The sequence below is a fragment of the Saccostrea cucullata genome, unplaced genomic scaffold (assembly GCF_032062105.1).
Source record: "Saccostrea cucullata isolate Sc308-1 unplaced genomic scaffold, CSIRO_AGI_Scuc_v1 ctg662, whole genome shotgun sequence".
Taxonomy (NCBI): domain Eukaryota; kingdom Metazoa; phylum Mollusca; class Bivalvia; order Ostreida; family Ostreidae; genus Saccostrea; species Saccostrea cuccullata.
In genome coordinates, this window is record NW_026932584.1 from 398034 (window position 1) to 424613 (window position 26580).

The 26580-nt window shown below is 35.7% G+C and overlaps 1 protein-coding gene across 1 annotated transcript in view; it reads left to right on the forward strand.

The window, feature by feature from the left end:
* LOC134235485 (uncharacterized) overlaps positions 1 to 26580 on the forward strand; it is an 85396-nt gene that overhangs the window by 4704 nt on the left and 54112 nt on the right. Inside the window, 17 exon segments of the mRNA XM_062717615.1 lie at positions 49 to 276; positions 6803 to 6917; positions 7162 to 7315; positions 7444 to 7546; positions 9500 to 9620; positions 9997 to 10068; positions 13487 to 13622; positions 13916 to 14147; positions 14538 to 14711; positions 15156 to 15298; positions 15705 to 15821; positions 15914 to 15989; positions 17033 to 17088; positions 17201 to 17350; positions 17688 to 17805; positions 18174 to 18410; positions 19616 to 19771. Of these exon segments, the coding sequence (XP_062573599.1) occupies positions 49 to 276; positions 6803 to 6917; positions 7162 to 7315; positions 7444 to 7546; positions 9500 to 9620; positions 9997 to 10068; positions 13487 to 13622; positions 13916 to 14147; positions 14538 to 14711; positions 15156 to 15298; positions 15705 to 15821; positions 15914 to 15989; positions 17033 to 17088; positions 17201 to 17350; positions 17688 to 17805; positions 18174 to 18410; positions 19616 to 19771 (2388 nt within the window).

Here is a 26580-nt window from a genome sequence, read left to right on the forward strand (position 1 = left end):
GTTTGTCTGAGTAAATTCAGTTAATATACCTACATTTTTATGTTGTAGAATCATGAAGAATATGGATGGAGAGACTTCAAGGCAAATTTGCCTCCACATGTCTTTCAAGTGGCAGCAAGGGCCTATAGCAGGATGCGTCAGAACCAGACAAACCAAATTATTCTGGTCTGTGGTGAATCTGGTTCAGGAAAAACCGAGAGTACAAAGTATATGGTGCAGCACTTCATGCACATGTGTCCAGAGGAGTCCGGCGACCTGCATGACAGAATTATCAAGGTACACATATACACGATAGTGACAGAATTATCAAGGTACATTGGTAAGAATTCTACAAGATGTCAACATTCTGTTATGGGTCAGAATAACCCTAAATGCCAGCAAAGATCAATCACACAGTTTAAACTTAACAATAATTTATTTACAGTAATATACAAATCATTAAGTACAAACTTAGCAAAAATCTAAAAATACATACATCAGAGTGTCCGTTGCTGCACACAATGTCCCAGTGAAATTATATCCCAGTAATACCTCAATGATGCTTATACGACAAGAGTATCTATGCATCGAATTGACAGGGTATTTATACAGTAATATAAATCTAGAATATTCTAGAAATTGTTAAAACATGATATTACTGGAACAATCTGGACATACACAAAATTTAAGAATGTTCTAGATAAAATGACCAAACATGTTGACCACTCTGGAATGTTCAAGAAACTTAATGTTACTAATTATATACATAATGAAACAATACACATCTCACAACACCTCCCCCCTTAAAAAGTTTGAATGTCAATGAAAACTTATATTATTAAAATAAAAGTTTTGTACATTAATACAAAATCTAATTTGTTTATGATACTCTGGACAAGGCATCTGCAATAACATTGTCTTTGCCTTTGATATGCTTAATTATTATGTTGTATTCTTGTAACAACAAACTCCATCTAGTCAGTCTTTGATTCTTGTTTGACAATTTATGCAAAAATGTCAGGGGGTTGTGATCCGTATATACAAGAATTGGATGCAAAGTAACATTCAGATAAACATCAAAATGCTGTAAGGCTAACAACAAAGCAAGGCATTCCTTTTCAATAGTGGAATACTTTTGTTGACATTTTGTAAGTTTCTTTGAAAAATAAGAAACAACTCTATCTACCTTATCACTATGTTCTTGAAACAAAGCTGCCCCGATTCCAACATCACTAGCATCAACAGTAAGCTTAAATTGCTTAGAAAAATCTGGAGTTGACAGAACTGGATTGCTCATAAGGACAGATTTGATTTTATGAAACGATTTTTCACAGTCCTTTGTCCATTCAAAGTTAACCCTCTTTTGTAAAAGATTTGTAAGTGGACTAACAACTGAGGAAAAATTTGGACAAAATTTTCTGTAAAACCCAGCCATGCCCAAAAACCTCATTAATTCTTTCTTGTTTGTAGGAATCGGGAACTTTGCAATAGCTTCCACTTTAGCCATTATGGGTGTAACATAACCTTGACCTACTTTATGACCTAAATACTCTACATAAGCATGACAAAATTCGCTCTTCTCAAGGTTCACAGTTAAATTTGCTTTAGCTAAAATGTCAAATAAAGCACGCATGATTCGGAGATGTTCGTCCCATGTGTTGCTGTATATGATGACATCATCAATGTAGGCCTCGCATCCCTCGAGGTCTTGAAGGAGGGAGTGAATCATCCTTTGGAATGTAGCCGGTGCGTTTTTCATGCCAAAAGGCATTACTTTATACTGGTAAAGTCCATCTGGTGTAGCAAAAGCAGATATTTCTTTTGCTCTTTCTGTTAAAGGCACTTGCCAGTAGCCTTTCAAAAGGTCAAATTTACTGACAAATTTCGCGTTTCCAATGTTGTCAATACAGTCATCGATTCTAGGTATTGGATATGAATCAGTTTTGGTAACAGAATTCACCTTTCTAAAGTCTGTACATAATCGGAAGGAACCGTCCTGTTTTGGTACAAGAATACACGGTGAGCTCCAATCACTTTTACTAGGTTCAACAATGTCATTGTCAAACATGTACTGCACTTCCCTTCTTAGGTACTGCAATTTTATTGGATTGAGACGGTACGGATGTTGTTTGATGGGCAGAGCGTCGCCAACTATAACATCATGACAAGCTGCATTTGTTTTCTTTGGAACATCCGAAAAGATTTGATGATACTCATTCATCAAGTTTTTAACTTGTTCTTTTTGGTGAATGTTCAAATGTCCAAGTTTGGCATCAAAATCAGCCAAAATTTCTGAGTTTTTCAAGCGGACACTCTGATTACACTCTTTCTCATTCATTTCTTTACTCGTATCACTTTCAATACAATTTTGAACAGTCTTAGCATTGGCTAAAGTGGAAACTGGTTTTACAGAATTTCGGTCACACCTTTCAAAATACTCTTTTAACATGTTAATGTGACAAACCCGTTTCTCTTTACGTCGACCTGGTGTCTTAACTACATAGTTTACATCACTGATCTTGTTTTCAATTTCATAAGGGCCATAAAATCTGGCTTGTAAAGGATGACCAGGAATAGGTAAAAATACAAGAACCTTATCACCTGGCTTAAACACCCTATTTCTGGCATCTTTGTCATACCACATTTTCATTTTCATCTGAGAACTCTTCAAATTTTCTTGTGCTAATTTACAAGCATTGTAAAGTTTTTCTTTGAAATCAGACACATAATCTAAAAGATTAAGATCACTAGTCTCAGTCAGCCACTTTTCCTTCAACAATTTTAAAGGACCTCTAACTGTATGACCGAACACCAATTCAAAAGGACTAAACCCAAGAGACTCCTGGACTGCCTCTCGTGCAGCAAATAGTACAAGATGAACCCCTTCATCCCAGTCTTTTTCATACTGGTAACAATAGGTCTTCAGCATTGTTTTTAGGGTTTGATGAAAACGTTCTAGCGCTCCCTGGGACTCAGGATGATAAGCAGTTGATCTATATTGCCTTATACCCAATTCATGCATGACTTGCTGGAACAACCCCGACATAAAATTTGAGCCTTGATCCGACTGAATTGCCTTGGGTGCTCCTACAAAACTGAAAAACTTGGTAAGGGCCTTAACTATGCTCTTTGCCTTTATATTCCTTAGAGGTATGGCTTCAGGAAATCGAGTGGATGTACACATAATGGTAAGTAAATGCTGGTTTCCTGATCTGGTCCTAGGCAAAGGTCCTACACAATCCACCAACACTCGATTAAACGGTTCTTCAAAAGCTGGAATGGGTTGGAGAGGAGCAGATGGTATCTTCTGATTTGGTTTACCTACCATCTGACAGACGTGGCATGACTTGCAAAACTTCGAAACATCCTTTCTTAGCTTAGGCCAATAAAAATGACTCAAAATCCTATTATAAGTCTTATTGATACCTAAATGACCAGCCATAGGTGTATCGTGAGCTAAACTCATGACATCTCGACGATAAGCAGCTGGTACCACTATCTGGTGAACAATACGCCACACTTCATCTGGAGAAGCATCAGGTGGTCGCCATTTTCGCATAAGGATGCCATCTTTCATATAGAAGCATTCTCCAACTTTAGTAGCCTCTTCTGGTGGAAGTGCCCTCTTACTAAGTTGAATGATATCTGGGTCTCTATGTTGTTCAGAGAGTAAACGTTCTCGGCTGAGGATGTCCTTGCCTTTGCTAACTAGTGGATGAAACTCATCATCCTCACCACCAAATTTTGGTAACAGTTCTTTCTTCTCTTGCTTCTTGGTATTGTGTGGTTCCATGTTTGTTTGAGTGCCATTAAGGTCAGATAAGAAAGTGTCATTCAAATCAATATCAACAGAGGAATTCGTCTCGTCAAAGGCTTGAGTATGGTCTGCCTCCATTTCTCGTCTTCTAGCCATCGCTCTAGTAACAGCACAGGCTGGATAAATGTCATCATCTTCATCATCGCACGTGACATCTGGAGTGATTTTCTCACAAACTATAGGATCTGGTACAACTTTTCCACCAGCTAAATCGTTGCCTAGCAACAAAGAAATGCCTGGAACGGGAAGAGTAGGTCGAACACCTACGATAACAGGTCCAGTAACTAAATCTGACTTCAAACTAATTCTATGCAGGGGAACATCAATGACGCCTAGCTCCACACCCTGTAATAAAACTGACCCACCAGTAGAAGTCTGCTCAGACAAAGGAAGCACACCCTCTAACAATAACGTCTGTGCAGCACCAGTATCTCTCAAAATCTGGACAGGTTTTATTTCGCTAGAGTCACCGAGTGAAACAAATCCCTGAGACATAAAGGGCTTATAATCCTCCATAGAATCAATAGAACTGGACTGTGAACCCTGGACATCAGGAGTGTCAGAACAAATCGAAACTAAGGCTTCTCTATCACCTCTAACTGCCGCACAAGCATTTGGTTGAGTTTTATCAAAATAATTTTTTCTCTTAAGTTTAAAGCATTCACTGATCAGATGACCCTTTTTCTTACAATAACTACAAGTAGGAAGCGACCCTATTCCAAACGATCCTTCAACACGTCCTGGACCGGACTTAAAACCACCTTGGGATGGAGACTGGGAACTTGTGAAAGACTGAGACCCTGAACCACTCTTTTTATATGTGTCTGAATTGGTAGAATTACTGCTAGTCTGAGATCTTGAAACAAAATTCTTTTTATGAGACAGAGCATAAGTATCAGATATGACTGCTGCCTCTTCAAGAGTTTTCACATTCTTATCTTCTAAATGTGTTTTCAAATCTTGAGGAACACATTCCTTAAACTCTTCTACCAGGATGACTTGGCGCAAATTAGCAAAAGTTTTATCAAGTTTCTTAGATCTAAACCAATGATCGAATAAATCTTCCTTCTCTCGTGAAAATTCAACAAATGTTTGATTATCAAACTTTCTATACTTTCTGAACTTTTGTCTATACGCTTCAGGTACTAATTCATATGCTTTTAATATTGCTGCTTTGACCTTCTCATAGTCTGAACTTTCAGCTACCCCTAGTGCAGAGTATACCTCAGCTGCTTTGCCAACCAGTACACTTTGTAACAGTGTTGACCAAACGTGTTGTGGCCATTTAAGATTCTCTGCGACTTTTTCGAATTGGGGAAAATATTTGTCTACAGATTTTTCTTGAAATTTCGGAACTAACCTAATATTTTTTGCTGCGTCAAATTCATTCTTGACAAATGACGGTTCTGGTTGGTGCTGTAATCGTAATTTCTCTAACTCAAAGTGCTCTTGTCTTTCTAATTTGTCTAATTCAAATTTTCGTTCACGCTCTCGTTCTTCTCTTTCTAATTTGTCTAATTCAAATTTTCGTTCACGCTCTCGTTCTTCTCTTTCTCTTTCTCGCTCTTCTCTTTCTAATTTTTCTCTTTCTAATCGCATTTTCTCTAACTCTAATTGAAACTGATATTCTGCCATTTTGTAAGAGCCTAATTCTGATTTAACTGTATATTCTGGAAGATCATATTTTTCAAAGATGTTTTCTTCTACTAGTTTGTTTGCAACCTTAATTCTAATGTCTTGCTTTCTCTGAGAGCTAGGATTTAACATCTAACCCAAAATGTAAACCTAATGCGATCAAGTCATCCTTTTTTAACGTATCAAAAACCTGAACACTTGGTGAACTAAGAAAGTCTGTGACCGAAAATACCATGTTGATATTTGCTGGCTTATAGTCAAATTTAACGGTTCAATAAACAAAATTCTGACAATAAACTGCAAAAGTGCAAAATTCTTTATCCCGGACGAGCCCCCAATTCTGTTATGGGTCAGAATAACCCTAAATGCCAGCAAAGATCAATCACACAGTTTAAACTTAACAATAATTTATTTACAGTAATATACAAATCATTAAGTACAAACTTAGCAAAAATCTAAAAATACATACATCAGAGTGTCCGTTGCTGCACACAATGTCCCAGTGAAATTATATCCCAGTAATACCTCAATGATGCTTATACGACAAGAGTATCTATGCATCGAATTGACAGGGTATTTATACAGTAATATAAATCTAGAATATTCTAGAAATTGTTAAAACATGATATTACTGGAACAATCTGGACATACACAAAATTTAAGAATGTTCTAGATAAAATGACCAAACATGTTGACCACTCTGGAATGTTCAAGAAACTTAATGTTACTAATTATATACATAATGAAACAATACACATCTCACAACACATTGAACAATTGGGGCCAAACTAAATTAAGTTATTATTCGTTAAAAATTGCATAATGCCTCACTGATATGTCCCCTAGCTCTGAAAGCATTTTTACAACCAAAAGTATTTAATCAAACAAGTCCATAACCTGCTATAATATGCACCACAAAAACACATCATTAGTGTCAAATCTAAGCAAAAATAAGGTTTTTGGTTGACAATTAAGGGATGCATGTGACAAATAGTCAGACAATAATATCTTCACTGTGCCTTTAAATTTTGTTTTATATCAACATATTCAACTTGAATTTTGAAGAAAAAGCCCCCCCCCCTCCTTCCTGGATCAGGAAATCCTAGGCAATATTTAAGAAAAAAAAAATTTTATGGACATGCAGCTCTGACCATTTAAGTGTTATATTGGATGCATATTTTAAAAAAAAATATTAAGGCATAAACCTGGCAGTTTTTTGTCAAAAGATGCAGGTAAGGTGAATATAGGACTGTCCTCTAAGTCCTTTGCAAATGAAGAAGGTTAAGCATATCTGAACTTCATAAATTTCAGCTATCATTCTTTCAAAAATGTACCACTGATTGATATGCATGTATATTTACTTTTAAATAGGTGAATCCCTTACTGGAAAGCTTTGGGAATGCCAAGACAATCATGAATGACAATTCCAGTAGATTTGCCAAATTTCTGGAGTTGAGTTTTAGAGGTGATGGACAAGTGATTGGGGGTAAGAACAAGTACTGGCTGGTACCTTAGTGGAATTACGCAATTAAAAGAAACAGAAATGATGCTGGCCAGTAAATTAATGATGAGTACAATAAATCTTGCAAATAGCTTAATTAAGTATGTCATGGTGAAATATGCTTATAACATTATGTTTTGGATGGACAATTTAGATAAATTTGATTTTCTTATCCCTTGTAAAATAATGTTAATTATTATTTACATGTAATCTTAATTGATATTTCTAGCCATGATCAAAGACTACATGCTGGAGAAATGCAGAGTGGTAGGAAGAAGCCAGGATTGTGGAGAGGGAAATTTCCATATTTTCTATGGAATGCTTGCTGGGATGTCACAGGAGGAAAAGCAAGCTCTGTACCTTCGGAAGCCTGAATCATACAAGTAAAAATGAGACTGCAAATAAAGTGTTAATTTTTAGATTAATTTTTAAGGCATGTAGCATGCGTTATATTAATTAAACTTTAAACACATGCAGAAAAAGAAGTTCAATGTATTCTCTCTATTTTTAGCATACTACTGGGTAGTATTGACAATTTACGATTGACACAACATTATGCCAAACAGTATAAAGAAAACATGGAAACTCTGAGGCAGATAGGGATGACAGAAGCTGTAAGTTGATTTGACTTCTGATGAGCTATAAGTTGCAGCATAAGTTTTTACTTTCCAATTTCATGATAATGATCTTTTGCTTTTCTCTGGAGAATGTATGTGTGTGTTGGCGGGGGGGGGGGGGGGGGGGGGGGGGGGGGGGGGTTAGTCTTGTAAACATTTTCTCTTTTTAGCTCACCTCAACGAAGTTGGGGGAGCTTATGTAATACCCTCAGTGTCGGCGTCGGTGTCGGCGTCGGTGTCCCAGGTTAAGTTTTTTGGAGCAGTTTTCTTTTTAAGTACTTCTATGTCCTATATTGATTAGACTTGCATGGAAGATGCTTCTAGTGTGTTTCATTGTACCAGTCAAAGTTTCAGATGCTGCAATTTCAGCAGAGGAATGACCAGGTTAATGTTTTTGGAGCAGGTTAACATTTTTGGTGCAGTTTTTTGGTGTAGGTCTCATTTCCAAGGAACTATAAGCTCTATGTTAACCAAACTTGCATGGGTGATACATCTAAGGATTTACACTACCAGGCTTGCTTCGGATGCTGGATCTGACCTACATTTTCTGGTTGAGTGAACAGGTTAATGTTTTTGTTGCAGGTCTCATTTCCAAGTAACTATAAGCCCTTTGTTGACCAAATTTGCATGGATGATACATCTAAAGATGCACATTACCAGGCTTGCTTCGATGCTGAATCTGACCTACATTTTCTGGTTGAGTGAAAAGGTTAAAATTTTTTATGCATGTTTCATTTCAATGATACTATGAGCACCATAATGACCAAACTTACATGAATGATACATCTAAGGATGCATACTACCAGGCTTGCTTCGGATGCTGAATCTGACCTACATTTTCTGGTTGAGTGAACAGGTTAAAGTTTTTGGTGCAGGTCTCATTTCCATGTAACTATGAGCCCAATAATGACCAAACTTGCATGGATGATACATCTTAGAATGCATACTACCAGGCTTACTTCGGATGCTGAATCTGACCTACATTTTCAGGTTGAGTGAACAGGTTAATGTTTTAGGTGCAGGTTTCATTTCCATGTAACTATGAGCCCTATGTTGACCAAACTTGCATGGATGATACATCTAAGGATGCACTTTGCTTCGGATGCTGAATCTGACCTTCATTTTCAGGTTGAGTGAACAGGTTAAAGTTTTTGATGCAGGTTTGATTTCTATGATACTATGAGCCCTATAATGACTTAACTTGCATGGATGATGCATCTTAGGATGCATACTACCAGGCTTGCTTCGGATGCTGAATCTGACCTACAATTTTTGGATGAATGAACAAAGTAAAATTTTTGGTGCAGGATTCATTTCCAAGTAACTATGAGCTCTTTAGTAATCAAACTTGCATGGATGATACATATAAGGATGCATACTACCAGGCTTGCTTCGGATGCTGAATCTGACCTACATTTTGTGGATAAGTGAAAAAGTTAGTTTTGATGCAGGTTTCATTTCCAAGTAACTATGAGCCCTATAATGAGCAAACTTGCATGGACGATACATCTTAGGATGCACACTAATGGACTTGCTTCGGGTGCTGAATTCGACATACATTTTTCAGATAATGGACCAGGTAAAAGTTAAGGGTGCAGATCTATTACCAAAAAACTATAAGGCTTATATAACATTGCCCTAAACCAAACTTGCACAAATGATGCATCAATGGATGAAAACTTTCAAATTTGCTTCAGATGCTGGATTTTAATAACATTTTCATGAAAAAGAACTAGTTTGAAGTTTTTATATAGGTCTATTCCAAAGTATCAGATCAAAATTGCATAAATATTTTCATTTTGGGATGTGCACTTTTTGTTGGTTTAATTGTGTGACTTTGCCTTACTTAAAGACAACATTTGTGGAGGTGAGCTCTGTAATCTCGGATTACCTATGTTTCACATATGGGATTATTTTTTCACATTTTTTAAATTCATTGTATTGTAACAGGACAGAAAGGTCATGACCTGTATGCTGGCAGCCATCTTGCACCTAAGTCAAGTAGAATTTCAAGAGACAGACAAAAATTCTGGGGAACTGAAAATTGTAGATACAGAGTTGGTTGAGCATGGTAAGACAGTGTATTGGGCTGAAGCTACTCTTGTATTCTGATGATTTCTAACCTTTAACCTGAATTTACTTGCTGTTAGGGCAGGCTATTTGATAATTCCCAGAGATATCTGCGTTTTGTATAAAAGGCATCGAATCAGAATGAATTTTGGATATGTTATATTGAAATTTTCAGTAGTTGATTCACGCATCTATCTTATAATACAATTTATCTCATTCTGCATAGCAATACAATATAATTATGTAAGATTTAGAAGTTTAATTTTCAAATAAATGTGTATGGCATGTCTTTATATCAAGCACACCAGATAGAAATATCTAGGACATTAAGACCTTTGGAAGACTTTGATTCTTTCATTAAAATGATTTCCTTACAGCCGCTGAGCTGCTAGATGTAGACTGTGAAGCACTCGGACATGCTCTAATATCTTCCACTACAATAATGGCAGGTAAGGTTATTGTGAACAGTTTAGGAGTATCATATAATCTACCAGTCCTTGGAGTTCTGGAAATGATATGTGACATATTTGAATTATTACATGTATATATATTAAAATGAAAAGATTGATATGTGTACATTGTTTTATGTCATATTACTTGTTCAAGCAGAGTCTATAGTCAATTTGGGGAAGGAGGGGGGATGAAAGTTAAGGACTTTTTTGAATCCACTACATAGGGCCATAACTTTTGTGTTGGGGTTAAATTGTTGTTTTTTAAGGGGTTGGGGGATGGAGGTATGAAGAGGTCCGCAAATTCATGTCTTCCACATGAAATGTTACTTTTTAAACATACAACAATTCAGTACTTCATCCACAAAATTAAGTCTCTACATATCAGTATTTTTTTTAAAGCACAAAAAACTTACCTAATAAAATTATGTAATTATAAATAATTAAGTGCTATGAAAATTTTAATACCATTTTAAAATTATGTTTTGGTAATGATCAAGACTCTGAAAAAAATTCAAACTCTAAAGACTAATGTGGGGTAGAGGTAGTGTAGATTACATTCCTTTGTTCCAATCATGGCCGAGTGGTGGGATGTAGCCATGCATTGTCTGAAGAAATTAGGAACAGGGAAATTAAGGTGAGCATTACGGTCCATGGGCCTCTAGGTTATAAGGTACTGTAATAAATATCTTACAGTAATAATATAATACAGTTTTTCAGCATGAAGCACATTAAGTCTAGTGCATAATTATTTATTTGAATTTGAATTCATTCAGGTCATGGTAACTCAGGTACAAGAATTCAGCTTTCATGATCAGTACATGTAGTTGCCTAATTTGATTGTTAAGGAATATGGCACTTATTTTTTTTTTTGGCTTTGAATATTTATAATTTCTTAAAGTTGACATGATTGTTAAAAAATTTTCTAATAAAAATTTTACAATATAATATTTTTAGGTCACCTGAGTCACTCAGGTGACCTATTGCTATCTGTTTTTGTCCGTCGTCGTCCGTCGTACGTCGTTCGTCGTTCGTCGTCAATCGGTCGTAAACTTTTGAACATTTTCAGCTTCTTCTCTGTAACCACTGAACCAATTTCAACCAAATTTGGCACAAAGCATCTATGGATGAAGGGGAACAAAAATTGTGAATTTCATGATCCCTGCCCCCCTGGGGCCTGGGGGTGGGGCCAAAACCACTAAAATTAATGCAATCTTCAAAAATCTTCTTCTTTACTCCTGGACATCAAGCAGTCAAACTGTTTGCATGATTGTAATCAGCATTGAGTCCTTTACCAAAATTGTGAAATTCATGGCCCTGGGGTCAGGGGTTCTTGTACTAGGGCGGGGCTAAATAAGTATATAGTGAAAATGCATTATTTCTTTGAAAATCTTCTTCTCTGCTCCTGGGTATTAAATAAACTAACTAAGTATACATAGTTATGATGAGCAAGAGTGCCTCTACCAAAATTTTGAATTTTATGGCCCCAGGGTCAGGGGTTCTGGTGTCAGGGCGGGGCTCTATTGATTATATAGAGGAAATACATGAATTCTTTGAAAATCTTCTTCTTTACTCCTGGTTATTAAATAAACTAACTAAGTATATAGTTATGATGTGCAAGAGTGCCTCTACCAAAATTGTGAATTTTATGGCCCCAGGGTCAGGGGTTCTGGTGTTAGGGCGGGGCTCTATTGATTATGTAGTGAAAATACATGAATTCTTTGAAAATCTTCTTCTCTGCTCCTAGATTTTATATAATTTAACTAAGTACATAGTTATGATGTGCAAGAGTGCCTCTACCAAAATTGTGAATTTTATGGCCCCAGGGTCAGGGGTTCTGGTTTTAGGGCGGGGCTCTATTGATTATATAGTGAAAATACATGAATTCTTTGAAAATCTTCTTCTCTGCTCCTAGGTTTTATATAAACTAACTAAGTACATAGTTATGATGAGCAAGAGTGCCACTACCAAAATTGTGAATTTTATGGCCCCAGGGTTAGGGGTTCTGGTGTCAGGGTGGGGCTCTATTGATTATATAGAGGAAATACATGAATTCTTTGAAAATCTTCTTCTTTACTCCTGGGTATTAAATAAACTAACTAAGTACATAGTTATGATGAACAAGAGTGCCTCTGCCAAAATTGTGAATTTTATGGCCCCAGGGTCAGGGATTCTGGTGTTAGGGCGGGGCTGTATTGATTATACATGTATAGTGAAAAAACATTAAATCTTTGAGTATTTTCATCTTTGCTCCTAGGTTTTAAGCAGATGAATTACCTATATAGTTATGAGCAATCCCTAATCTTCAAGAATTGTAAATTTCAAGGCCCCAGGGTCAGTTGTACCATAGTGGGGGGGGGGGGGGCTGTACTTATGTACTGAAAATGAATGAATTGTTTGAAATGTGCTCCTTGGTATTAATCAAATATTTTTGAAAAGCAAGTATGCCTTTCCAAAAATAGTGCAATGTGTGGATCTAGGCCTAAGAGTCAAGGGTTCATGTGTGGTAGCGGCACTACTGATTATTGCTGAATATTACTGATTAGTTGAAATGCATTTTTTGTTCCCCTACCCTGCCTATGGGTATAAAGTAACCAAACTAAGGAACTGCTAAGTGTATAGTTATGATGACCAGATTGTAAATGCTATAGCATCTGGCTTAAAACATGGATCAAATTCAGTCACTGGAAAGTTGTTGAATAATGCTCAGGTGACCTATAAGGCCCAGGGGCCTCTTGTTTTAATTAATCAGCTTTCATGGCTATTGTGATTTTCTTTTGAATTTGCTTATTTAGAAAAAAATCCAGATTTTTCACACAGTAGGAAAAGTGTGTGCTTTAAACAAATAAGAAAATGCATTTTTATTTGCTTGGATTAAAATCAATGATTTGCAGTTGTACAAAGGTACTTATTTAATTAGTATATTAGTGTTTCAGCAAACAAAATACCAAATGGATTTTGCTTATTTACTGGAATCGTTTTTTAATATTTTTTCAATGCTGTTTTTGATCAGTACTACATATGCAGCCATTTCAACCTTCACACGTTTTCTTCAATAGTATTGAGTTTGACATTTAACTTTATAATTTCTATGGAAAGTAAATACTGTCAGTCAATATGTACTACATGTACATAGTAAAATTTCTACAAAACTGCAGTTTCCATTTTACCAAATGAAACTGATTTCAAAATGTTCAAAAGTTTTGTAAACATGGAATTAATATCACATGAGTTTGCTTAAATGTATACTGATTACTTAAAATGTACTTAAATGAAGAAAAACATAAAAAAAAAACCTGTAAAGCTCATGTAATACATGTATTTACATGCAATGTACTTCAGCTGAATTTGTTATTTATAGTTACTTATAATTCAATTTAAGGTTATCAATAAAATATTCATTTTTTATTTGAAACAGGTGAAGAAATTAAAGTATTTAAGAGTTTGGACCAAGCTAGAGATGGCCGAGACGCCCTCGCTAAACACATGTACGAGAGACTGTTTGGGTGGATTGTGAAGAAAATCAACAACAATCTGCACCCTCGCAAGAAAGAGTAAATTGTTTTATGTATTTTAAAGTTGGTTAAACTATAATATATGCTCTTTCCATAATGACCAGTGGCAAAGGATTACATAGAAACGGTCATGTAGCGAATGTTATCTTAAGCAATAGAATAATTTTCAGGCAAGTCAAATTTCAAACCCCTATAAAGAATTTTTTTTAAAAGACTTTGCCTGGATTCTTTCATTCTAGATATTTTGATAAGACCAGTATATATATATATATATATTTAAATTGAAAAAAAATTTCATTTTAAAAATTAGAAAATGCTGAATTTTGTTACAGAGCAAGGAAGGAAACCACAGAGATTGGTGTTCTAGACATTGCAGGTTTTGAGAAGCTCAAGACAAATAGTTTTGAGCAAATGTGCATTAACGTTGTGAATGAAAGGTTGCAAAACTTCATGAACAAAGTTGTGATCATTCAAGAAAAACAGATCTATGACTCTGAAGGAATACCTCAGGATAAAGTGGAGTTCAAGGACAACCTGGATGTTATACAGTTATTTGAACTTTCGGTACGTATCATATACAACATATTTCATAGCTCTGGTTTACTATTTTAAGTACATGTACTTTAAGTTTTATCCTTAAAACCAACACATTTTTGAAATATTTTTATACAATGTTAGAGAGATTTTGTAAAATCGTAAAATCAAGTATTTTACCAGTCAAGAATGGCTTGATAACTGGTACATGTATTTATATAATATGCCTCCCTGTCAAAGGGTAGACATTGATTTTGTCAGTTTTCTTCTTGTTCTTTTCTTTTCCTTTTTCATATTCTTCTTGGACCAAATTACCTTTTTAGAATAAAAGTAATATATATTCACATTGTTCTTCAAACACCAATGGAACATTTTACTCATTTTTTGAAAATACAACATTTTATTCTTTACTTATTGCAGACAATTGGGATTTGGCCGTGTCTTGATGAGGAATCCAAGTTTGCTCAGGGTACTGATCTGAAGTTTGTGGAGAGACTGAAAAAAACTTTCAACAAAAGTCATGCTTTACACAACCTCCTCACGTTCCCAAGGGGTGAAAGGGCAGAATTCGGTGTCAAACATTTTGCAGGGGTGGTAAGTTCATTTTCATTAGCATTTCTGGTCAAAGTTTAGAAGAGCTAGCTTATTTGATGGTAAAATGTCCAAAGCCTATTCTTTGTTTTTCTGTAGGTCTATCTAGTTTTACAAAATGCTACCCCTTCTACAGTTTGAGGGTGATTTGATTGTAATTTTCTATATGAATAATCAAGTACATAACTCAGTTGAACACTGCATTTGATGTTAACATGCACTCTTGAGATATTTTCTATGCATTGAAAATACAAGCAATTGTCTATACATACCTTAATTGTGGAACAGTGAGACTGAGATCAAAAGTAAGCTCTGCTGACATCTAAGATGTATAGTCTCCGTGCTGGTATACAAATTTTCTCCGCAATGAACCATTTAAAAAATAAATTCTAATATGATGTACAGTTTAATATTATTAGATACCTTTACAAATATTTATGCTTGTAGGTGTGGTACAACTGTAACAACATACTGGAGAAGAACCGAGACAGTTTGAACAAGGATCTGGAAAAGGTGATGAAGCAAAGCACAGACGATTGCATTGCAGACTTGTTTACCATCAAGAAAGGAGACACTGGAACGATATCTAAGTAAGTAATACTGAGTAAATAGTAAACAGTTGCATACAATCTAAGAGGACTCTTAATGCCTTAATCTTCACCGCTATTACTTAAAGTTTTATTGACAAGCATGCCAGCGAAAAATATACCTGAATTTAGCGATTTTATGTTTGTCACAAATACTTCTAGTTGCATTTATTTTTTTCATTGTGTATTTATGTCGAATGTTTCCTATAAGTCATTATTGATAGAATTCGAGCTGACTAATTGTGAATAAAAGTTGTCTTAAATGATAATTGGTTTACAGTATCATTTTTGTCTCTGGTCAATATCACTTGACATGGGTCCTTGTAACCAGTAAACCAAAATCAACTTACACTAAAGTCCATAATTGTGTACTATCATTTAGTAATAAATGAAATTATTTTGATTTCAGTACCATGGCCAATATAAGGATGTCCAGGAAAGTACCAGGCCTGGGAGCCTCCATCAGACCAAAGACAGACAGGGGGAGGATGCTGGCTGCTGATCTGGGAAGCACCCTCAAGGACAAGTAAGAAGGGGGAGGCATTTATAAAGTGATGCTTTTGCCAAAAAAATTTTTAAGTATTGTTCTATACATCCTTCTTTTCAATCACCTTATAGATATGGGAAGGTCGGTAAACCAACGGAACTCATCTATATGCCAAAAGACCACAAAACAGTGATGAGTTACTTTCAGGTAAAAATAATGGAAATTCCTCTTAACAGTCAAGATATGAAATGGTTTTGTTATGCCCCGCCATGAATATGGCCGGGGCATATAGTGTTTGTCATGTCCATCTTTCATCCTTCCCTCCATTCCATCACACTTTGCGTTTAGCTCTGTTAAAAGCTAAGTTTCAAAGAAACTATCCAAGATATTTTCATCAAACTTCATATGCAGATAGATATTGATGAGAGCTATGCAACTGCATCAACATTTTATGACCTTGACCTTTCCTTTGACCTTGACCTCACTTTTCTCAAATTAGTGTTTAGCTCAGTTTTAAACATACCATTCAAGATGGTGTTATCAAACTTCACATGTTGATACAAACTTGCACGGATGATGCATCTCTGGATGAACACTACCAGACTTGCTTCGGATGCTGGATCTGACCTACCGGCACATTTTCCAGATGAGTGACCAGGTTAAAGTTTTTGGAACAGGTCCATTTCCAAGGAACTATAAGCCCTACCCAAACCAAACTTGCACGGATGATGCATCTAGGGATGAACACTACCAGACTTGCTGAGGATGCTGGATCTGACCTACATTTTCCAGATGGGTGACCAGGTTAAAGTTTTTGGAGCAGGTTCATTCCTAAGGAACTATAAGCCCTACTTGGACCAAACTTGCACTGATGATGCATCTAGGGATGGACACTACCAGACTTGCTTCAGATGCTGGATTTGACCTTTATTTTCATTCCCAAGTAACTATAAGCCCTACCTGATCCAAACTTGCATGGATGATGCATCTAGGGATGGACACTACCAGACTTGCTTCGGATGCTGGATCTGACCTATATTTTCCAAACAAGCAATTCAGCTGCATCACTATTCAAGATATTCTGATCAAATTTTATACACATACAAATTTTCATGTTGCTTTACTAATATATCCTCGGCGGGGCATTCATGTCCTATGGACATATTTCTAGTGTTAAAGATAAAAAACTTACATGAATTACATTAATACCTTTGAAAAAAAATGTACAAGTGCTTTTATTCACTCTTCAGAAATCAGTTTCTCAGCTATTGCAAAAGATGAGACAGGCAGATCCATATTTTGTGAGGTTAGAATTATGTTTACGTCTTCATAACTAATTTAGAATAAAGTGAAATACTAGGAACATTATGTAGATTTCTTTTGGATTGATTATATTTAATCTTGGGTTTGTAACACAGGTGTATCAAACCAAACACCAGCATGGCATCAGACACCTTCAATGAAGTCATGGTGCGAGACCAGCTAAAGTACAATGGAATCTCAGAGATATCTAGAATAAGGAAGGATGGGTATTCTGCAAGGATCTCTATGGATGATTTCATCAAAAGGTCTGCAAATAAGATTAACATTTGTTGTACAAAGGCAAACAGAAAATTAGAATTATGTTCTCATTACCAAGAAAATACTTTATGCAGGATTTTTTCCCCTTAGTCTGTTTTATTTACTAGCATGTCACCTTACCCTCGTAAGAATGCAAGTGTATTTAATTTAAATTGAAATAAAATTTAACAATTAAAGACAGGGTTATCTTTAAGTCTTTCAAGGCAACTAAGTTTGGATGAATTTAAAATGGGTCAAAAAGTATTTGCAAAATGTAAATTGTACAATTTATTTACACTGTACTGTCAAAAATTTTAAATGCATTATACTTCTTTTTTTTTTTAGATACAAACCATTGTTTTCCATCAAAGTATCTGACAAGAGAGAAGATACCATTAAATCCATACTGGACTCTATTCTGCCCCCTGATCTAAGAGACCAGTACCGCATAGGGAAGTACAAGGTAATTATCAGGTCTACTTTGAACATTCACTGACTTTATTAAGTGTTATAAAGCAAATCAGTTCTCTTTGTTTCATAATTGAGATTTCAAATTAAACTAGAGGTACTGTGAGCAGTCTCAGCTAAAAGATACCCCATCACCTCCCATATCGTTTATAATAGCAAAGTCCATGTTTTGCTCTGGAAAGCATAACAGACAGACAGATGGACACCCAAATCATGATATACCTCTGCTTTTCACAATTCAAGCGAGGGGTACACTATAAAAATATCTAAATTTTCTGTCTTAATTTTAAGCTAGTGCAAGAATTTAACAACAAAATGCAAAAAGTAACAGAACTTACTAGATAGTTGTTTTTTTATCCTCAGGTCTTCATGAAGGACAGTGTGAATACACACATGGAGAAGATCCATTACATCAGGCAGAAGCAGGCCATAGCAGTGATAGCCAGTGGAATGAAGAAGATCACAGAGATCAAGAGGAAGGAGAGACTGAGAAGGGAGCAGGAAGAGAGAGAAAGAAAGGAAAAGGAAAGGGAGGAAAGAAAGAGGGAAATGGAGGAAAGAAAGAATAAAGCAGAAGAGAAGGCAGAGGAAACTGGGCCAGTGAGTTATAACATAATGTTCTGTACTTCAATGTAGCAAGCCAGCACATCTGTGAAGAGAGCAAGCTTTTTAAAAAAGAATTGTCCAGTATTTGCCAACAAGTCAAAAAACTTTTAATTTAAAGAATTCAAACTTTATTTACAATGGTAGATATCAAATCTAAGGGTCTACCATGATCCTGTTTCAAACTAATTGTGGTCATATTTTCGCAGTTTTGGCACTAGCTGACAATGCATGAATTCTCCCTACAAATCATTTATAAATACATACACAGCTTGGACCTGTGTATAAGCACTAATTCATGATTACACCAATATTCCATTCCCAGTGATTGCGCTAAATTTTGAACATGCCAATTTATGTACACATATTGTACAACATTAAGAAAGTACTAAGAATGCAAGCTTGACCAAATATTTATCAACCATCAGTCTGCCTGCTCACAGTGCTGGCCTTTGTCAACAAAGATGATCACTACAAAAATTATTGTTCTTTAATACAGATTATTAGAGACAGGGATCAGGTTTGAAGTTTTAGTTGTGTATTCTCTTGAGGAGTTTTTATGTTTGCTCAGTATTGGCCTGATGACTTCCCAGATCATCTGCTGAACAGTATATTTATGAAAATTCTAGCAGCCACTAGCTAACAAAATGATTGTCAACAAAACTGAAGCTATGTCAAACATTGACTTAATTGCAGTGAATTTTCAATGTATGAATAGTATTTAAATCCCCTCTCCCCAATGACAGACTCTTTAGTGTTCTGTGTTAAGAAGTTGTGCAGTGTGTAATGATTCTTTTTCAATTTCAAAAATCTTTGGGTTTACTAACAATGAAAAGAAGAAAAATGTTTTGAAATATTCTTCAATTTTCTTCCTGGTTTACAACTGGTCTAGAAAAAGACCTTGAAGGCTTTCAGCAAAAATTAACCATTGGAGTCCTATTTCTGAAAGGATTTAATGTTCAATAGAAAACAGTGTTTTGGATATTTCAGAGTGAATGTTCAAATGTTCATTATTTTAATGAATAAAAATGTCAGCAAAATCTGAAGGAATTATAAAGGTTTGCATTAAATTCATCTAAACTAGCTAACTTAAAAAATAATAATTTGTGTTGATCTATAAACTTAAGTAGTTTTTTCTTATCAATGCCTAGACAGATAGATTTTAAAAAGGAGGGTTTTGAACATTACTTTTATTATTTTAGAGTTCTTCATCTTTTAACCCAACAAGTGAAACACGCTTTGGAAATCAGAACCTTGGTTCAAGTTATGTCGGAAAACCGGATGATAACGGGGAAGACTCAATAAAGTCGGAGGACAATGAGGATGTTCCAAAAGAAAATAAGTTTCCGAATCTCAGGGTATAAGAAGGGTTTTATTTTTCCTTAAGTTATTTTGCACATATCAAGTTCTAATCAGTGCATGCATGAACATCACTTCTACAAGAAAGAACTAGACAATAGTACTAGTGAATTAATTTCAAAAAGAGGATTAGAAATGTAAACAAGTTTTAACTAGATGCTGTCGTGAGACAGTAATACCCGCACTAAGGTGTTTGCCTCTAAATACACAATCCTACGGGCGGCGACTTGCAAGGAAAAAGTCAAAATAATTCTATATAATTCAGGCACGTAGCATCGTTTTTGAAAGTGGGGGGGGGGGGCCAACCTGAGAAAATTTTTTATACTTACCTTAAAAAAATGAACAAGCAAATAAAAAAAAAAAATGAAATGGGGGGGGGGGGTAGTGGCCACCTTTTTTTCAAGGCAAAATTACTTTCACTTCCAATTTTTTCCCATATTTCCTTGCTATGTATATACTGTGGTAAAAAGTGGGGGGGGACAACCATCTTTTCAATGGACATTTTCTTATAGTACAGGTAATGTTGGGAAAAAAAGTGGGGGAGGGGCATTCTATTAATGATGTAAATTAGATTTTGATAAATGTTTTGCTCATAATAGGACCTTTTTAAATTTACTAATCCCCCCCCCCCCTCGACACCACAATCACACAGTACATACTTTTGGGAATAGGCTAGATGGAACAGTTTTTTTAAAACATTGTTTGTTATGAATTAATTTAAAATTTGTTCTTCACATGTAAATTCTACATCACATCACGTTGCGTCACCCATTATCATATTTTTAGATTAAACTCCATTCGGTACACCTCGGCCGATTCCCATTTCATCTGATAAGGTGACGGAATCGACGGCACGAAGGTTTTCCGAATGGAATAGCATTAGAACTAGCCTGGTCCCCTGGCTCATCCTTACCAAGGCAGGAGTGACACCAAGTATACGAAGCAAAACAGGGACAGGGAACCAGGCTACATTAGAACATGCTGCAGTGTGGTGTGCATTGGATTAATTCATTTTGTGTTATAATTGGATTTATATTTTATGAAGTTGACAAGACCTATGGAGGTCAGTAAGTACAAGTTTAAGTATAGTGGGGGGTAAAATAAACCCAAACGATTAGGTTAAATTTCAAAAAGGGTCAAAGATCATCGCATGCCACACTAGACGAATTTCATGTTGTGAAGTTATCTCCCGTTGTTGATGTGACATTCAGTTACTGCCAATACTGGTGTGGATCCAGAATTTTTTTTCGGGAGTAGGGAGGGGAGTTCACATCTCAGTCAAAAAATTCCAGCCCAGAATTTCCTGACAAGCAGGAGAAAAAAAAAACTCATAAACTGAAAACAAATAAACAAAATAAATACAATGATAGTGGGGTCAATGTTTTCTAAGTTAGGGGAGGATGTCCAAAGATATTTTTTATTTGCTTCAGTATATCCTGGCGTTACCGGTTTTCGATAGTGTAAAACTTTAGTTAAAAATTTAATCTAGGCATCTATGTTTTTCTCACCTCAATTATTTATGTATTATTAGTCAACAGTAAATAAATATATTCAGACATTTATTTGTTTTTGAAATCAAAAATTTCAGTACTGTTTCAACTTTCGTTGGATCCGTCATAATCCCAGTTGTTTTTGAATGACTTCACCTATTTTCGATAGCAAGTATGGCGCACAGTTATTGTCATTAAAACATCGAATTATGTTATTTTGTGTGAGTTTTTGTTTTCTTTTATTTGTTTTTTGTAATTTTTTCTGGTATTGGATTTATTGGCCCTGTTTTCAACTATAATCTTAACAACAAATAAAATATACTTAATTATAACATTAATTTTATTTTATTATTTGGTTGAAATTTTATAAAATTGAAATTTCAAGCCAGGAGCCATTGTCAGCTAGGAAAGCATTATCCACAGCCTTTGGCCTTAAATTATTCTTGTTATTTCCCCTTTTGATGGAAAATATCTACAAAAAACGAACAATAAATCAACAGAAACCAAACTTAAAACATTAAAAGCTGTCAAAATTTAAAATAAGATACCCGTAACAGGTTTCCATACTTCATTTTTTTAAGCGGAAGTTTGCCCAAGCTGAGGCTTATCTATTTTTAAGCCATAACACAGAACTTTTTAACAGACGATAACATTTAAACATCAAATGTTGTTTTCAGGCTTAGGAGATAGAGTTTTAAAGTGAATTTTTTGGCATTATGAGAAAAGGGCGCGATTTGAAATCAAAATAGAATCTTACATCTCTAAATGACATAATTTTCTATCTTTTTGGCTCTATTACAATTTTTACATCTGGTGATAATTTTGGGATAAGAGTTCCAAAAAATTACGAAAGGTTTTCTGATTTATTGTTAAAAGTATAAGCCTATCGAAATTAGGATACTATCGAAAATAGGTGACGTCACAATATAGTCTTGTTTAAATAACAAAGCAAATTCCAAGGGGGGGGGGGGGGGGCGGGGGTTCCAATCTCCCTACCCACTCCCTGTCCCTGAAATAACAATCTATTTTGTGATTCCAATACTTGATATCGCGATTACTTAACTTAGCGGAACTCTTTCGCGAACGAGGTAGGAATCGTCTGTTGGGTGGGGGCAATTTGATATTCAATACAAAGCAAGATCGATCATTGTAGCATTTATAAGGACAGATAAGTAAAAAATCCTGGTGGAATACCTCACTAAACAATCGCTGAACCAGTCTAATATATTTCTGAGAGGAGCCAATCCTAAATTGTCACATTTTTAACGACATTTTTAATTAAGCGGACTCTTCTCGTTAAATTTTCATTGAAAATCGTCACATTTTTAAGCAGATAAAATATTCTAAAAATATTCTTAAACTTTCCTTATTTGAAAATCTACTATTTGGATTTCAATATCTGGCAAAACATCGTGATTTCGGCATTAAATTGTTCGAATCATTCGATTGTCACTACTGTAAACAATGTCATTTGCCCCCAGAAGTTAAGACTTTTTTTGACTTCCCTGCAAAAGAGCGGTAGTAAGTTAGATAACTGCGAGGTACACATTGGTGGTCGCGATATAACGTATTAAATAGTATATTTTTTTCCATTTGACTAATTATACATATTTTGTTTCTTGTGTTTATATTATGTCTGTCTATTTGTCTGCAGAAATTATAACCTTGCCCATAAGTTTTAAGTGGGATGGGCTATACAAATGGCTTCCACATTTTATAGGTTTATTTCTTGTGACAATTAAGACCTTTTATTTGGGTACCATTAATTTTTACCTCTGATCGCTTGACCTAGGATACACATTTTTACAAGAAAAATACCCAACTTTAAACTTGGCCTAAATTTTGATCAGTAGGTGCCAGGGTTTTCATGCTTAACATGTGTATTCATTGTGAACTGTCAACAGGTATAGATATGTTTGACCTTGACCCTAGAGTTTGAACCACTTAAAAAATTAACCTTGGCAATTAACTTTCGAACAGGAAGTACTAGGGATTACTTATTTTACATGTGCATTCGTTGTGACAAGACTTTTTTCTGATACCAACAATTTGAACCCTTTGACCTTGACCTTTGAGTTTGACATATATTTGAGAAACTTCAACCTTCGCCATAGGCTTCCATACAGGGACATCAGTGTTTCACAAACACATCTTGTCTTCATTATTATTTGGTGGTGTCTCCATATGAGGGAAAAATTCCCGAGAGAGATGTATTCACAGCAAACAAACAAATTACTAAAGAAAATATAAAACATGAATATGTTGGTCATGCATATCTCTGCATGAAAAAAAACAGCTTTTCAAATACTGCAACAATATTGTAACCCTTTCAAAACACTCATTTGAGCTTTTCTGGTTTCCTTATCATATAACGTCTGTCGTGACATGTCGTCCATCTGTTTGTCTGAAAACTTTTTACATTTTAAATTCTCTATACAACTGGGCCAATTTTACCCACGCAATTCATATAGAAATATGTACATTTGTATGTCAGACTGTTCTTCTGTCTGAATAAAATTAATCTTGGTCATCACGGTCATATCTACTGAATGAGAAGAGACAAGGCATTCATATTAAACTTATGTACTAGTATTTACCTGTGAGAATGGCATGGCTTTTTTTTTTTACATATGACCTAGAAGTTTGACCTACTTGCAAAAAAATTAAATTGTTATAAATTCATCATTTTGAAAGAGAAAAGTTAGGGCATTCATATTATAATGCATGTATATTATTACCTGTGATAAGACCTTTCCAAATGAATCATGACTTTTACTCTGTGACCTTGAACTTGAAGCCTAACCTACTTTTTAAAAATGTTGCATTTGCTTATAACTTTTGATTGAGATGAGATATGACTCTCACATTTGACATGTACATTAATTACTCATAAAAATTCAAGGTGTTTCCCAGCATGCGATGCTTTTTTACCCTTTAACGTTGATGTTTTACATAATTTTCAAAATATTTAACTCTCCTAAAAGATGATTAGGCTTCTGAGTAGCATTAAGGAGGAGTTCAGGAAAGACGGGACTTTTTGCATAAAAAACGTCATTTTTCGACCCCCATTTGACCCCCAGGGCAAAATAGAAATTCCGAAACCTTACTGGACACCTACCTTACACCACCAACCATCTCCCAAAAGATGATTAGGCTACTGTGTAAAATGTAGAAGGAGATCAGGGAAGACAGGGCTTTTTGCATAAAAAACATCATTTTTCGACCCCCATTTGATCCCCTGGGGCAAAATCAGAATTCCAAAACCTAACTACACATCTACTTGACACCACCAACCATCTCCCAAAAGATGATTAGGCTACTGTGTAAAATATAGAAGGAGATCAGGGAAGACGGGGCTTTTTGCATAAAAAAAGTCATTTTTCGACCCCCATTTGAACCCCCAGGGCAAAATCAAAATTCCAAAACCTTGCTGCACATCTACATGACACCACCAACATTCTCCCAAAAGGTGATTAGGCTACTGTGTAAAATGTAGAAGGAGATCAGGGAAGACGGGGTTTTTGCATAAAAAACGTCATTTTTTGACCCTCATTTGAACCCCCAGGGCAAAATCAAAATTCCAAAACCTTACTGCATATCTACATGACACCACCAACATTCTCCCAAGAGGTGATTAGGCTGCTGAGTAAAATGTAAGAGGAGTTCAGGGAAGATAGGGCTTTTTGCATAAAAAAAAGTCATTTTTTGACCCCCATTTGACCCCCTGGGGCAAAATCATAATTCCGAAACCTTACTGCACATCTACCTGACACCACCAACCATCTCCCAAAAGATGATTAGGCTACTGTGTAAAATATAGAAGGAGATCAGGGAAGACGGGGCTTTTTGCATAAAAAACGTCATTTTTTGACCTCCATTTGACCCCCCCGGGGCAAAATCAAAATTCCGAAACCTTACTGCACATCTACATGACACCACCAACATTCTCCCAAAAGGTGATTAGGCTGCTGAGTAAAATGTAGAAGGAGTTCAGGGAAGACGGGGCTTTTTGCATAAAAAACGTCATTTTTCTACCCCCATTTGAACCCCCAGGGCAAAATAGAAATTCCAAAACCTTACTGCACATCTGCATGACACCACCAACCATCTCCAAAAAGATGATTAGGCTGCTGAGTAAAATGTAGAAGGAGTTCAGGGAAGATTGGGCTTTCTGCATAAAAAACGTCATTTTTCGACCCCCATTTGAACCCCCGGGGCAAAATCAAAATTCCAAAACCTTACTGCACATCTACATGACACCACCAACCATCTCAAAAGAGATGATTAGGCTGCTGAGTAAAATGTAGAAGGAGTTCAGGGAAGACGGGGCTTTTTTTACTGCTGAGTAAAATGTAAGAGGAGTTCAGGGAAGACGGGGCTTTTTGCATAAAAAACGTCATTTTTAGACCCCCATTTGAACCCCCAGGGCAAAATCAAAATTCCGAAACCTTACTGCACATCTACATGACACCACCAACCATCTCCCAAAAGATGATTAAGCTGCTGAGTAAAATGTAAGAGGAGTTCAGGGAAGACGGGGCTTTTTGCTTAAAAAACATCATGTTTTGACCCCCATTTGACCCCCCTGGGCAAAATCTAAATTCCAAAACCTTACTGCACATCTACCTGACACCACCAACCATCTCCCAAAAGATGATTAGGCTACTGTGTAAAATATAGAAGGAGATCAGGGAAGACGGGGCTTTTTGCATAAAAAACATCATTTTTCGACCCCCATTTGAACCCCCGGGGCAAAATCAAAATTCCAAAACCTTACTCAGGGCTCGACATTAACTTTTTTCCCTACTTGTCCATTCGGACAAGTGACCAAGATATTTACTTGTCCGAAAAATATTTCATTGAATATCTTATTCTGTCAACTTGAAAACTATTACATAAATGGAAAAAAAATTAAACGTGCTTGATTTATTAGTCTTGTTATTGATAAAAAAGACAAACACATATAAAACAAAATTTTATCTACACAATCTGACCTGACAACAACATAAATGTTTGGAAGTGAATCTGTAAGGTGTCACAACAGTATTAATTTCTGCTATATATTCTTACCAAAAATGCGCAAGTTTGAGTAGATGTAACTAATTCAAAACAAACTTCTGAGAAGTTTCCTTTTCAGATCTTGTAAAACCATTCTTTATAAAGATTTTAGTACCAAAAAATACATAGCCATCCAGCAAGGCACGCAAGTTTGTTTCGGTCGAAGTCAAGCAGGTGCTTGAAAATCTGGTCCAGGGCCTAATCACTCCCCACTCTTGACAGTATATAGAAAAATCAGCACGCCCTAAATTTTAATAAAT